The 15,881-nt window shown below is 34.3% G+C and overlaps 2 protein-coding genes across 11 annotated transcripts in view; one reads left to right on the forward strand and one right to left on the reverse strand.

Moving 5' to 3' along the window:
* Positions 1-279: 279 nt before the first annotated feature.
* Positions 280-2,865, forward strand: Vps20 (vacuolar protein sorting 20). Its single transcript, XM_089637791.1, has 3 exons — positions 280-449; positions 557-860; positions 1,904-2,865. Exons 2-3 carry the CDS (start codon positions 558-560, stop codon positions 2,240-2,242), a joined length of 642 nt encoding a protein of 213 aa, XP_089493917.1. The 5' UTR covers positions 280-449; position 557; the 3' UTR covers positions 2,243-2,865.
* A 2,492-nt stretch (positions 2,866-5,357) lies between these two features.
* LOC149419344 (uncharacterized) overlaps positions 5,358-15,881 on the reverse strand; it is a 42,783-nt gene continuing 32,259 nt past the window's right edge. For 3 of the 10 annotated variants that reach the window (XM_089638239.1, XM_089638237.1, XM_089638234.1), the window contains 8 exons: positions 14,965-15,048; positions 14,287-14,370; positions 12,726-12,809; positions 11,769-11,852; positions 10,500-10,667; positions 8,821-8,981; positions 8,112-8,377; positions 5,358-7,525 (listed from right to left, as the gene is read on the reverse strand). In XM_089638239.1, the coding sequence (XP_089494365.1) occupies positions 7,424-7,525; positions 8,112-8,377; positions 8,821-8,981; positions 10,500-10,667; positions 11,769-11,852; positions 12,726-12,809; positions 14,287-14,370; positions 14,965-15,048 (1,033 nt within the window). In that variant the 3' untranslated portion in view covers positions 5,358-7,423. The remainder of the gene's footprint in view (positions 7,526-8,111; positions 8,378-8,820; positions 8,982-10,499; positions 10,668-11,768; positions 11,853-12,725; positions 12,810-14,286; positions 14,371-14,964; positions 15,049-15,881) is intronic. The other 7 variants (XM_089638241.1, XM_089638238.1, XM_089638243.1 and 4 more) reach the window with 5 other exon arrangements.

The raw sequence follows: 15,881 nt of genomic DNA on the forward strand, positions 1-15,881 counted from the left end.
ACGAAGAGCCTAGCAAAAAATAGCTTTTTAAAATTAGTATCCCCGTATATAATCAAAAATCATCAAAAATGAACTCGTAAACGCTGCCGTCAGGGTCGTTGACAGTTTTAAAGTTCATGATCACACAATGACAGTAAAGAGCAAATGTTTGCATAAAATAAAGCAAATTCGTTCCTCTCGGTGTGATTTCCGTCTGTGCCCGATTTTATTTTGCTATGGGCAAAAATATTGTCTATTGTAGGATTTTTTTCTATGGATTATATTCATAACTTGGTGTCTATTACGTTATCCTATTGATAGCTGTCAATAATAAATTTCCGGGGTTGCTGTCAACTTTGTGACATTGCATTTTAATTAAGATAGATTCGCAATTAGTTGAATTCTTTTATTTACCATCGATTAATAAAGAACTATGGTTTAAATCATCTTAAGATTGTTCAATATTATATGTGCGTAACTATTATACATATATTATAGTTATATTTAAATAAAAGTTCAGCTTTTTGGATAGTCCTTAGAAAAAAAAACTTGTTTAACACTATTGTCTTTGTTATAGAATGGGTGCATTATTTGGTAAAAGCAAAAAAAATGTTAGCAGAGTCACGGAACAGGACAAAGCTGTCCTGCAACTTAAACAACAACGAGACAAACTGAAACAATATCAGAAACGAATCGAACTAAATCTCGAGAAAGACAGACTTTTAGCTAGAAGACTGCTGGCGGATGGAAAAAAGGACCGGGCGAAGTTGTTGCTGCGAAAGAAACTTTACCAAGAAAAATTGCTTAGTAACACTGACTCCCAGTTGGAGAATTTAGAAACTCTAGTCCATGATATTGAATTTGCCCAAATTGAGATACAGGTAATTATTGTTGTATTATTTTATGGAACGTCTGCCTGTTGCAATTCCTTGTAAAAGTTGTTATATCTGGAAAAGCGTAATATTTTGCATTCGATTGAAGATTATAACAACAAATGAGAATTGCTTGGTTTTCAGAACTGAAGATTAACATCTAAATCACATCCTCAGTTCCATTTTCTGTTTCCGATTTCAACGGCCGTTCATTGTGAATTTAAGTTCCACAATGAGATTAGTTTTCGATTTGGTATTAGATCTTATTTATTTTATCTTGTGTTTTCACTATTCTCATTCCTTCAAAGGCCACATTCTTGGAACTGGCTCCTATGTGCACATTTTGAAATATTAAATGCTTGTCTGGAGTCATTTTACTATCTTATCAAACAATCTAGTATATGATTCAGACTTCGTATGGATTTTATTGCTATTCATAATTATTGCCTGATTGATAAGAATACTCCGATTTTATCACCACTTACTTACTTATTATCTAATGGAGTTAGCGGCAATGATGAAGGGAGCATTGAGCTCCTGTATGTGTGGTGATCATCTTCCATTTACTTTTTGCCATTTTATCACCACTTATTATCTAAGGGAGTAAGCGGCCATGATGAAGGGAGCATTGAGCTTCTGTATGATGGTCATCTCCCATTTACTCTTTGTCATTTTATCAAATAATAGTATTGTAACCCGGATGTCACTAACATTATATTAACTAATGAAAATGACAATTTATGCGATTTGCAGCTTACGGGTTAACACCTAAGTCGCAAAAGTAGTTCAACGTTTCATTCATTGCCAGTGGATTTATTTTTAAGGTGACCGTTATCTCATCAAAATGACAGTTCAACACACCTACAAAAAGTGATTGTTTTTTTTTCATGACTATATCACTTTTTAAAGGTGTGTTTAATTGTCATTTTGATGAAATATCATGGAACCTATTTTTAAGTGTAATAAATAAAAAATACGGTGAAAAGAAAAATATACAAAAAAGAGAGGAGGAAGAGCTGGCCTTTTCTAATGTGAATAATATAATTTTATAGGTTCTCGATGGATTGAAGGTGGGAAATATTGCATTGAAAAAGGTTCACGCCGTGCTCGACATTGACGAGATTGAGCAAATACTAGAAGAGACCAAAGAGGGAGTGGACAAGCAGAGGGAAATAGACGAACTACTCAGCGGAACTCTCACAGAGGAAGATGAAATGGCGGTGCAATCTGAACTCGATGAGATTATCAGATCCACAACCAAACTGCCCGATGTTCCGGAAGAAATGCCAGAGGAAGCCGAAATGGAAGACGAACTTCCTGATGTGCCCAGCGAATCTCCTACAAAAGTCAAGGAGAAAATACGGCCTGAGCGAGTGGCTTTAGAGGCATAAATAATAAGTCATTAAGAATAACGTGCTGAACAAATTAAATATTATATTATGCTATCAGTACAATATTGACGTGCCCTGCGCATATTAGTCAATATCTGAATTTACAGAAGCAAACTTTGAGGTTTTTATTTTTTAAATTTGTAACAAAATGTATAAAAAAATTATATACAAACTAGTATTTCATATTCTCAAATTTTTATGTAACAGATTGACTTTATCTAGGGCACGTGAATGTTCTTACTTACGAAAGCAATTGTACCATTCACACGAGAAACTGTGCTTATTTGTAATATTTGCTGGCTTCAGACTTCTTAATTGGAGTCGTCTACAGTAAAATACCACGCAATATATTTTTTTTACAAAAACTGTGTCGAATTATTTGCGAGTTGCGCAATAATTATCGTTCTGAATGGAAGTCATTGGAAATTGCTATAAGACGAGTTTATCTCGTACTAATAATTTAGGCAATTTTCAAGCCAACTAATGCCAGTAAGTGAATATATTCATATTTTATTACTTGTACTTACTTCAACGGAAGATGTTGTTGAAGTAACGAATATAATATTCGAAAATGAAGTGTGTATTTTTTAAGATGTCAATATTTTAAATACATTAATAAATGAGAGAACATTTTTACATTATCTTTGATTACTTTACTGCCTTTGTCAATTTAATTATCTAGAGATGCTTATGAATAAATTTACTTATCTCTAGATGCTTATGAATTTAGTTATCTCGTGATGCCTATATGAATTTTGTAAAAACTTGAAAGTTTGGAAGAACTGGGGGAATTCTTCAAAATGCAAATTTTTTTTTGCACACCTCGGAATAATTTTAATTTGGTTTTCACAATAATTAAAGCTAGCCGAAGTCCCTGGCTTTATGCGGAATTTTTAGAAAACTAATGGGAGACTCACCTTCCTCTTATTTTAGAGGTCAAGTGTGCAAAATTTCATCAATCTCAGAATGAAACTGTAGACTTGTATAAAAATCAAATCCACGCCGCCCGATTGGTGTCCGTCACAGTTCACAGACACTCTCCTTTATATAAATAGATAAATGCAAAACTCGGAATGCTAGTACAATAATATAATAAAACAAGAGACAGATACAGTTTAAATTTGTATTTATTTATAAAAAAGGATGTCAATGGAATAAAGAATACAAATTTGATTGAAGTACAATCTCAATGTAGGTGGATGACAGCCACAAGAAATTATTAGAAAAAAATTACAATAATTTACTTAAAATAAATTACAAAGCATATATAAATTTCTATTAAAAGAATTAGATTTAAATTATAGTAGTAGTTTTAAAAAACTAAATGTAATGTAAAAAAAATATAATTTATTGTTTGCATAAATTACATAAAGCAATGTTTTTGCTCCATTTATATTTTTAATCCCAATTTTCCCATGAAAGATGGACTTTTCTAGTCGGTTTGAACCATTGGCGGCTCGCGACTTTTGTGTGTACTACAGTGCTAATATTACAAAAAATTCCATTGTTGATGATGTTGTTGTTGAAAACGAATTTTTATTTTTGTTCAAAAATTCGATTTTTTGTATGAAGATTTTCAGTAAATTTCGGTTTGGCTGTTTCTCAAATTTTCTTTCGAAAAAAAAAAATATTTTTTTTTTGTAATATTAGCACTCTAATACACACAAAAGTCACGATCCGCCACTGGTTTGAACTAAAACATTGTATAAAAGCCAATAATTTGTCAATAAAATAATAGATGCCATGATTACCTTCCCTTCAAGCTTATTTAAAAATATTATTATTTAGCGTTATTTTCAGGATAATAAGAAAAATAGGACTAGCAGCAAGGTGAAAAATTAAAATCGTAACCGATTTAATTTTTTTTAAATGTTTCCGGAGTATTTCAATACAGCAGTTTTCTGGGTTGCTACGAGATATCATAACAACCCTAAAGACCACAGTAAATAAACAGTTTGTAATTTGTTTGTATGTACAGCTTACTCATACACATAATACAAGGTAAAAATAATCCCAGAAAATAAAATCACCTCAAAATAATTGATCAACTTAATTCAAGAGAAAAATATCATAAATGGAAATCATTTAAGATAAAAAAAAATATGTCAGTCAAAAAAGTGAAGATAATGTTCTCAGGTTTTTCCAACCTTCAGAAACAGTCGTCATCTTCTAGGTTGTTATGAAATTGTATCTTATTCTTTAAGATAATAAGCCAATTAATTAATACATACAATGCATGGCAACCCAGAAGGCAAGAACATAAAGATTAATAAATTAGCGATTAAAATAAATATAATATTACTTAAAGTTCAAAACTTAACCATCTAAAAACAGACAATTATTATTTAATTTGCTTGTGTGCATGGTTAGTAATGAAATGCCAGGTTAAAAAATTAAATTACCTTTCACGCATGTTACCAAAAATTATACATTTAGGTAGATACATAATATCTGTTCCTCAGAGGTTCGGTTTTTGTTTGTATTTATTGTTGTTGGGGGTCACTCTGTCACATTCAGTAAACAATCACGCTATGATCAGAAGCTGAAATCTATTGAGAATCAGTGTTTAACAGGAACCGTTCAAATTACACTGATCATCAATCAAATGTGGCAGTGGTTGAAACAACCCAATCTAAGTCAACTCTGCAGAGGCATATAATATACACTTGTTCTATTAATTTTCAAATTGGCCTAACACGAGAGTTTAACCGTTTGAGTGCCAAAAAATTCAGACAGTTGCTTGTAAAATGCCACCAAAAAAACATTATTTTTTTAAAACCCCATAAATTCTTTGAATTTTCAAGGATTTTTTTGGTGTTTTATTAAAGAATATTGGTTTAGAATCACGCAGAGGAGGATCCCGAAGTCCAGGCGTTTCGAAAAAATGAGAATTTTACGTACAGACGCACGCGCGAATCAGAACACGACTGACGCAATCGACGGAAATCGACGATCGGCAATCTTCGTTTAAACACGAATCGACGAAAATCGACGATTGGCACCCAAACGGTTAAAGTCAAACAACTTTATCCACAAAAACAAGCAAATAATTCCAGCCTTAAAGTCAAATAATGTTATCTACAAGACATACCAATAATTATTGGTTATTATAATTAGTACTAGCACTTTTTGTAGGTTACATTGTTTGACTTTAAGTCCTCAAATTATTTGTTTATACTATATATATATATATGTATGTAGATAACGTTGTTTGACTTCAAACCCTCGAGTTAGGTCAAAATGTTCAGATAGAATCCTTTATATAGTAAAAAAAATTCATTGTAAACCAATTCATTACTTTAAAGTAATTTTTCTTTCCTGAACAATTTAGTGGCAACCAACCATTGGACTTGAGGCAAATGTCCAGTGGATAGAAATTTCTCCACTTCATAGGTAGATTGATATTTAATTTAAAAAAAATACTATTGCGAAATTTAAAACAATGGTATAATTCAAAAGTATGTAATAAAAGACGTATCGTCAGAAGTAAAGAAATGGCTGAATAAAAAATACTACATAATGCAACGATAGAAAAGAGAAATGTTCAGCAGAAAGAATAGGAAAAGAAGTATAACATTTTATTTACAAAAGCTCCTTAAGAATTTATTGATAAATATTATTAACATACGAGTGTGGCAGCCAAATGGCACATAACATATTATTATAGTGTATTCAATTATCACATGTTTCTGTAAATTCAGCCCTCCAGACTGTCTGCTAAGATTTGTCAGATGTAATAGTAAAAAAATGGCAAGAAATGATTATTAGGGTTGTGCCAAAAATACCCGATTATGCACATGTATTTCTCATTCACCTGGATGAAACAATACACGCTGAGATGTACCGATGTTTCATCGGCAGGACTATAAAAGGATTATAATAAAGCGATATAATTGTTCCATCCTTAGTGCGGTAACTGGGAACTGTTTATGTCTCTAAAAATCTATGTCAATGTACAATATAATTTTCAGACCTAAAAATCAACCTACTCGATGAATTTGCAAATAAAATTATTTCATCTTAATTTATCATACACCTATAGTTTTTCTTTTTATACATTAAATAAATATACAAATTTATTTCTCTAACAATCATGACACTAGAAAAAATATCATAGTTTCACTGGAGGTTTGCAACATTGTAATGTTCCCTATTATATAAAGAGCATCCTCTCACTTCTTTCTATGGGAAGAGTTTACATTCAACACTTATACTAACATCTAATTCTGATGCGTGATTCCAGTACAAACACTCTCACTGTAATTGGTCATTTAAATTCCATATTAATGCTGACGGCTCTACGTAACAGACCTATATAACAAGATCCATAGACTTCCATTCCAGACATTCAGATAGGAATCGTTAGTGATTTATTTAGTAAAATAGTTATCTGCATCCTAGTTCTTGCACGGCGGCTAGTGACTATGTTATTCAAGAACTCTATTCGCAATGTGATACAGTGAAACCTCTACTAATATACAACTCCTCTCACATGCATGGATTACTAACTTTCACACCAATTAAACATGTATTCTGCATCGCATTGTACGCTAAGGTTAATCTAAATTATTATTATTAAAGTTAACATTTCCAAAAGACAATAATAATTTATCAAAATACTCTTTTCAAAACATACTGTGTATAAAACAAAAAAAAAGAGGTTTCACTGGGTGGTACAAAAATAAGAATGCAATGATATATTTTTTGATAGTCTTTTAGGTACCTAATGCGGGTAGTGTCCACCACCATCTTTAGCGCATTTAATTATATTTATATATCTTTTAGAATGGCTCCACAGAAATACAAGACAATTCCACAAACTGTTAGGAATCTCACGATACATCCGCCACTGTTGAAACTACGAGTATCAATTATTTAATTCACACACAATGATGATATGAGATCACTTGGGTGTTGATGAATAGTGATAAAGAATGCCAAGTAGCAGCTGAGATGAGAGAAAAACAAGTCAATATCTTTTAAAGATGATTAAATCAGCTGGATAATCCTGTGTGATTGGTGGTCCAGTGTCAATATTGCGTGTTGAGATCAGATTATCAAATTCCTCTGGCCTAAACTTTTCCATCTTCGTCTTCAGGGCAAGCTGATGGAGAAGATTAGTATTGTCTTGTAGGCCTTTATCCACCTCGAGACTTGACGTCTCTGGTCTGGTGGGTGTGTCTAGTAGTTGACCACTACGGGGTGGTGGGGCATGGCGGCCTGCTGGCCCTGCTGCTGATGATGCAGCACGGTGCGAGGGGCTACTCCTGCCTCCGTTATCACCTGGTGAAAGAAAAACACAAAATAATTGAAGATGAAAATGCACCACGTTAAATTTCTAGGTTGGGTTGTTTGATTTAATGTCACATTAGATGGAAGACTAATGCCATGTTAAATTCTTGACATTTTAACAGTCCCGTTAACTGCCTATGATTTGCAGCTATGCCTAATGGCTGATCAAATGCTGAAACAGGATAAGAATCGGCGTAAATGGTTATCTTTAAAATTTCAAGAAGACACGAATCGTCAATCAAGTGAATGAAGAAAACTTGTAAAGTTTGGTGTTGAATTCAATTCAATTTGTTTATTAATTTCAAAAACATTACAAAATTATTAATTTCAATGTGTTTTTAACAATAATATTGAATTAACAATAAGCTGAACTTGAGTGTCCTAAATTACAGGTCTGCGAGAGGAACTTCTGTAAGTGTAGCTTGTAAGTCAAAGTGAAGGTAAATCCGGGGCAGGTAATGATGATTTTTCCCTTCAGACCTAGAAAGGTTGTAGTTCATGGATAACTTCTTTTTGCGCAAATTCCGTGATCCACTTGCGTGTCATAAACCCGCCAGTATCCTGACTGTGTACTGACCTGTCCCGTCATGTGCATGAGAGGCGGGGGCTGCTGCTGCGCCAGGAGCGGGGGCGGCTGTGAGGGGGGCTGGGACAGCGGGGGCGGCGGCGGACCCTCCTCACCCACCACCACCACCACGTGCTGCTCCACGCCGCCGCCGGCCTCCGCCTCGTGCTTGCGCATGTGGCGCAGCATGTTGCCCTTCTCCACAAAGGTCTTGCCGCACTGCTCGCAACTGTGGGGGCGTTCGCCTGTGTGCGAGCGCCGGTGGGACACCAGGTGACCTGGGAAAACAAACCAAACTAAATTATAGCAATGCTACAAAAGACATTTAGTGAATTGTGGACGGCACACCATCGTCAAGCGAATCCTGTTGTTGAGTAAATCTATTACACAACCCATTAAATAAAAACTGCTGTCACCTATTTGTGTCAAAAACGAAAAGGCGATGGATCAGCGCGATCGTCTACACGAGCATTATGTTTAGAGTTGAAGTGCAACCGTACACCTGCTATAGCTTCTCAAAACATTTATCAATGCTTTACCACAGCATAAAATTCAAGGAATGTGTGACATCACTGCCATTACAAGTTGTTAGAAGGTCATTGGAGGTCCCAGAATAAAGCTAACAGTTACAGTTATCAAACTGTTGAAATATGGTCCACTATCACTCCAATAACCACGTAAGTAAACTGTTTATAGAATCCATTAGATTATGGCCTCTTACCCTTGCAGGTGAAGTCTTTAGGGCACAGATCGCAGCGGTAGGGGCGGGCCGCCGCCGCCCCCTTGTTGTGCGAGCGCTGGTGGAACAGCAGATTTCCCTTGAGAGGGAAGGTCTTTCCGCATTCCTCACAAGCAAAGGGTCTGTCTCCCGTGTGGGAACGGCTGAAAAAAAAAAGACATGCTAAGTACAGGTGTAAGGGCATGGGTACGGGTATAGAAACGAATATACAAACAACATATTAAATACATTTGATAAATTATCAATGATAAAATAAACTGAAACAATTTTTTGCCATTACCATGGCAACACCGAGTTCGCTGATTTTAGAACATATTTTTATGTGAGGTTATGTTTGACTCCTGAATCTGACAAGAAAAACATAACTCAATTGTTTTACTTATCCGAATAATAATTTATACAGTCAATTCACTGTTACCTGCTGGGTCTCTTATTGTTTTTAATTACATGAAAAATAAGGTTGTTACATTAGCATTATTTTGCCTGCCATTTTAGGGATATCACTGTGTTATGGCGGAGGAATTTATTCACATATTAAAAAGCTTGTGAAATAAAATGATGATTATCCTTACAATATAATACATAATGTTATAATGTATACCTTTGTAATTTCTTATCCTCAAAATGGACATGGAATCTAGTAAGAAATAAAAAAAAAACTAATGTAAAAAAAGCAGTATTACAAATATATTTGAAATAATTTTCTACGACATTGAAAATTGAGAGCTTCATCTGCAAACCACTCTAGATCGTTTCTAACAAATGTTGAGGAGATTAATCAATTTAATTATAATGAAGTGAAATATGAAAATTCCTGAGTGACAATTTTATGTCATTACATATTTATCATTGGTTTGTAAGTCTTGTTTTTTTCATCCGTGGTATAGCTTGCAGTGATTAAAACCTGTGATCATTCACAAAACACACTCAAAATTCCAAACATAAAATTAAATAAAAAATTACAATCCCTTAAAACAAAAGGTTTTAGATCTTGGGGAAAGTATTAGTTTTAACCAAAAGACCATAGAGTTCAACCACGGAAGAAACAATCGAGCCTAAAAGCCAATTAAATGAGAATGCTATTTTCATTTGCAACACTAATATATGGAGATACTTACAAGCTACGTGACTGTGATGCAATCACTAGAACCATCCCAATATGCTACTCTTTAAAGCTGTCAAGTGAATCTAGCGACAAAGACTTTATTTTTACAAGTATAAAAAAATTATCTAAAAGATTTTGGGTTCACCCACACAGCAAATGTAGGGCATTCGCGGCCGCCAAGGAATTAATTACACGAGAATGATGTCAAATGGACCTTTCTTTCCAACTTCGATCCATACCTTCTCCGCTAAATCCTTTCTAACTTATTCTGGTAAATTAATGTGGATATTTTCCCACCTCCAGAAAAAATTTAACAGTGAAATCATGGTTGGACGTCATTTCTGACAAACGAGTAGTAGATGCGAATGTAGTGCAACTGATGTCGCAGAGTTGATGGGATGGCGGAGATGGGTACTTGTGTGTGCATATATGACTACCGTTACCATTAGTGAGGGTTGGGTTGAAATAAGAATATTATAAAAACCAAAAGAATGAAAACATTTTAATGAAGCTAATTTTCAAACATAACCCTAAAACAATATGTGGTGAGCCGTACCTCATGTGCGCAATGAGGTGTTCCTTGCGCGTGAAGGGTTTGGTGCACACATTGCAGCAGTGCGGAGTGTCACCCGTGTGCTGGCGCAGGTGGTTGGTGAGATGTTCCTTGCGCGTGAATGTCTTTTGGCAGAACTCGCAGCGGTGGGGCGATTGGCCCGTGTGAATCCTGGGAAACAACGTTGTTAAAGACTTGGCGTGCAAGCCTACACCTTCATTCGTCTGACCACCGATGGATTTGTGACAGTTCAATTCTGAACTGGACAAGTGTAGGATTATTTTAAGGGGTGCAAAGAGATATACAGACTTGCCACCACATGAAATCCATTAAAATTCTCTATATCATGTGCATTTACAACCTATGATGTGAAATAACACAGGATTTGCTTTAGCGACACCAAAGATAATAGAAACAGAGGGAGATAGGGCACGGAAGTATGTCGACTGTAGTCGAGCTACAAACAAACTGCAGGCTATCAGAGTGGAAGAGCCAATGGAAGTTTGGTGTGTAGGCAGAAACAATTGCGGGGCACCTCTATGCGTAGATGCGATTTGTAGTAGTATTGGTTAACGATGTAGGCGACACAAGCAGATTCATACTAATAATGGTTCATGGCCCATCTCCCTTGATTCTATTATCAATTGTCTCTCGATTTCCATAAAGCTGTAATAGTGTTCAGGACATTGTCAATCAGTTCAGAGTTAATGGTATCTAAAGGTAAACACCTTCAGAGAAAAGAAATTCCGGGTTTTGCAGAACAGCTTTCAGCGTGGTACCTCTAAATATGTACATATCCATAGTTAGAATTTCCAAAGAAAACCCACATACATTAAGAAATTACTTTTCATGATTCTAATTAGCTGACTTTTGGTCTTCCCATTCTGAGGTCAATGTGTACCGGGCATGGTAAAAATAGGATAAATTCTTTGTGATATTTTAGCAACACAATCACAGATATGTGATTATTAGTTTTTAGATATCTAACATTACAATTTGTGTTTAGGGTAACTAAAGTAGTTAATACTTCCTGCAAGAAATAAGGTTAACACAACATACTATTATTGTCAAATACTTGTCTACAAACTAAAAACCAATGCTACATTGGAACACAAGCTTCGTTGGGGGCAATAAAGATCAAATCTGCTTTATGGTAAATAATACAGTGATGGCTGATGGATGAGGGATGAGGGGGGTTGGTTGCTGGAGAAGGATGAGCTGATGATGAGATGATTGCAGGTATGTATGTTAGTGGTGTTTGTTGGCCCTCACCTGACGTGGTTGGTGAGGTGCTCCTTGCGAGTGAAAGCCTTGGCACAGAAGGAGCAGACGTAAGGAGATTCCCCCGTGTGCCTCCTTTATGCCAATAAATACCATGTTTTAGCTATTTATATGTTATACGATTTATGGCCAAATATTATGTTAATGCTAATTCTATATAGACAAGTTCACAACATCAGATTCACAATAGCATTCAGTCTACATTTCAGAGAATCTCTATAAAAAAAACAGCCATTTAGCACAAATTTCAACACATTCCCATGAAAAGCTCTTGGCTTTTATCCTTGTCTAGCAAAGTTCAAATTATTATCAAACATATCTTTGGCCAGCGGACTCTTACCCAAAATTAACCATTTTTTTATTTTTAATCAATCAGATTAAGGTAAAAAGCAAAGAAAATGATGATAATATTCCTCTTGAAGATCAAATTTTTCTTCATGATATGTTCTATTTATAAAACGTGGAATTATGGTAGCTATTTTCTTTAAGATTTTCCATCTAATGATAAAAGGTTGTATTTTTAAAGTACAACAAAATCAAATCATGTGTTTTGATGGATAGAATAGATGGACCGAAAGATGTCAAATGGAAGGAAAATGGAAGTTAAGGGTGGAAATGATAAAACGATGGGAAGAGTAGACTTGCGGAAAGTAATGGAAATGTATTGTTCGAGGGATGGATCTGCGGGGATGAAAACATATTTCACATAAAAATTACATTAATGCCTCACTTGAAGAGTAGACAATGTAGAGGCGTAGCACGTGAAAAGTAATACCAGCCATTATTATGAATACACAATATATCTTTATCCATTTAAAAAAAAAACAGCCATCGCCACACATTCACAAAGTCACCAGTCAACTTAAGCCGGAATTTAGAAATATGGTGAATAAGTATAAGAACTGAAATAAGACATTATCGCGGGTAACAGTTGAAGGGTGTTCTCACCTGATGTGGTTATTTAAGTGTTCCTTCCTGCTGAAGGACTTGGAGCAGAAGGTACAGCTGTATGGGGTCTCCCCAGTATGTTTCCTGAAAACAAAAATAAATAATGTAATGATAATAAAATAAAATATTCATATTAATGGGATGTATAATTACTATACAAAGTCCATTGAATGTGACAATATACACTCAGATATTAGACAAAATTTATTAGCAGGAATCAAACAAACTACCCCTCAATCTAAAGACAAATAAATAATAAATTAGACATTTGTGAACTTCAATGTAGAAATTAATGGCTAAAAATTAAATAAAAACAAATTATGTTGTGGAGATGCAAAACCTGCTCTGGAAATTTCTGCCGGTTTTGATAAATTTACAAAGCGTATTTGAAGTAAAAAGAAAATAAATTATTAACATTTTTAATATCAGAAGAATAATTTCTTGTCGATATTTAGTATAAAAGGTATATTCAAAGTGTTCCAAAGAGTTTTAGGTGACATCTCCATGATTCAATTGTACTACTGAAGAGGTCATTATAATAAAAATAATAATATTTTTCCAGGTGTTCTGGAAATTTAATACATCATAATAATTAAAGGCAAATAAAGCTTTTTGATGAATTTAAAACATTGCGATTCAAATATATAAGGTAAGTTTCTAATAAATAATTAAAAATAACAGTTGACCCTAGATTATCCACAGACATAAACAATTTTCTAGTTGCTACCACTTTACTATTGAATTTTCAAAATAATTGTTTGTTTCCACAAAGAGCTGTTTTGTTGTACTAAGTATCTTCCAAGAATAATAACTGTGTTTATTTGAAATTTAGTTTATCTGGTTACAGAATGTGTTAAATATTATGTTGTTAATGTACAAAGAGATGGGACAAATTCAACAAAGTTAAATTTAAAATAAAAAGTTTGATTTTGAAAACAAACCATAAATTAGTATAAAGAAAAATTTAACCGCGGTAAGGTGTTTAGCAAGAGAAACGGCAATGTGTTTAGCTTGTGTGCAGTTGTACATATTATATCAAAGGACTTTTCGTAGGTGAAGTTCTAATAACACCAATTGAGAATGCAACACAAGCTATATTTTAAACAGCGGTGTAGTGAGTTTTAGTGTAATTTCTATGTGAATATTAATAGCTTAAATTTTTAACACATTAGGCATCAGAAATAATTTGACAATGTCACCACTAGGCCAGAAAGTAATGAAAAATTGCAAAAAGGTTTCTGATTTTACAATAAAAAGGAAGACAATAATGGGGGGTATAGAGTTAAAGTTTTCTTTCATGATTATTGTTTCAAATAGTTATGCTTTTCACATCTATTACACATGATTCTAAGAGCAAGCCATTGGCGGCTTCTAGAAGAAAGGATATTTTAACTATAATAATATGCATTGGTGCATTTAATGTGCGTGGAAGTTAAAGTGGATGTGAAGAAAGGGCCAATGTATTAAAACTTCACCGACGTAATGTTTGTTTGTTTTGGGAAACGAAGAGTCAACTGGGTGTTTGTAGCTTCAGCAGAAAAGATGATATGGGATAATTCACCTGATGTGGTTGGTGAGGTGTTCCTTCCTGCCAAAAGACTTGGTGCAAAAGGTACAGCTGTACGGCGTCTCGCCCGTGTGTTTCCTTTGCCACAAATAATCATTTTAACCTCCTTTGCTTTCACAACAATAGTCACAGTTCTAGGTTAGGTTATGTTAGTGCCAAGACTTTACCCGCTATTACATGTTAGATAGTAATAATGCTATGTTATATAAAAGCATATTTGGGAAGATTATACGCATAGCTAAAACTATGACGAATAGTAACTTGATAGATTTTAAAGACAAAGAAAGAGGTGAAGAAATAAAAGCGTGAGATTGGAGAGTACAGAGGGAATTATAGTTAAGAGATATTTTACAGTAAGAGATTATAATAGAAGAGACACAATTACAAACTATCAATTTAAAAGTATACTTTATTAGAATTCGAGTCTTGATATGTCTTGAAACGCTAATACTCCGCTGGTTGTATTAGCGTTTCAGTGGAGGAGATTTGGTACAGGGAAACTAGAGATTCTGTATCAATGATTCGTATCATTAAACTAATATTGACGGATACAAAGCAAATGACTATGAAATGTGAACAAGGAAGAAATGAAGGCGACAGGAGAGCAGAAGAGGTAAAAGTAACATTATTAATATGTACAGAGGGTTTGTTTATCCATAAGCTTTCTCTCACCTGACATGATTGGTCAGATGCTCTTTTCTGCTGAAGGACTTGGGGCAGTAAGTGCAGCTGAACGGGGTCTCTCCCGTGTGCTTCCTAACAAACACCGCAACACATCGCACATTAACTCTATGCCCAGTCAGTCAGTCCGCCATTATGGCAAACAAGCCACACTTAACACTTTTACAGTACTGAATCCCTGCTTAAACTGTTTGCCACTCTCTTTTATCTTTGATACCCAAACCAATATTATTATTAATTATTAGAACTGAAGAAAGGATCATATCCACAACTTGCTTTGATGCATGGGCAAGCCTTTATTCACCAGAAAGGGTCTGATGTTATTTACCAATGCACAATCAATATGAACAGGGATACGGTACTGTAATATGGTGCGTAATGTACTTAAATTATTAATTAGATTAATGCAGCAAAACCAAATTTTAAATATGTCATTATTATTGAGCTCTTGTGAAAATAAAACAGATTCATTTACCATTCAGAACTAACCCATTTCAAATGGAGATCATTTTATAACAGTACAAATGCTTTATCTTGCATTTCCTATTTTCAGAATACATTTTATCGCTGGACTGTTAAAACTACTAATGTGAGGATTAATTATTTCAACTTTTCAGACCCAGAGGTTTATTCAATAGAAAAGGGTTTTTCACTAAATTGTCCGATAAGTTATTAGAGGTTTTACTAGTTCCGCAATGAAAGCTCAATTAATCAAATGGGTGCTTGTACCACGCCATCATACACATTTTACAAGCAGACTGAGAAAAACGACAGTTTAAGTTCAAGACACAATCGAGATATCCAGAGTGAAATGAAGAGTTTTAAAATTAGTAGTAGAAATAATTAAATGATGTTAAATTAATCATTGCGATACAATACGACTGTTCTATTAGTAGTCAAACTTAGGA

Source organism: Hesperophylax consimilis, chromosome 12 (genome assembly GCF_061612785.1).
Source record: "Hesperophylax consimilis isolate HC1 chromosome 12, BYU_Hcon_1.0, whole genome shotgun sequence".
Taxonomy (NCBI): domain Eukaryota; kingdom Metazoa; phylum Arthropoda; class Insecta; order Trichoptera; family Limnephilidae; genus Hesperophylax; species Hesperophylax consimilis.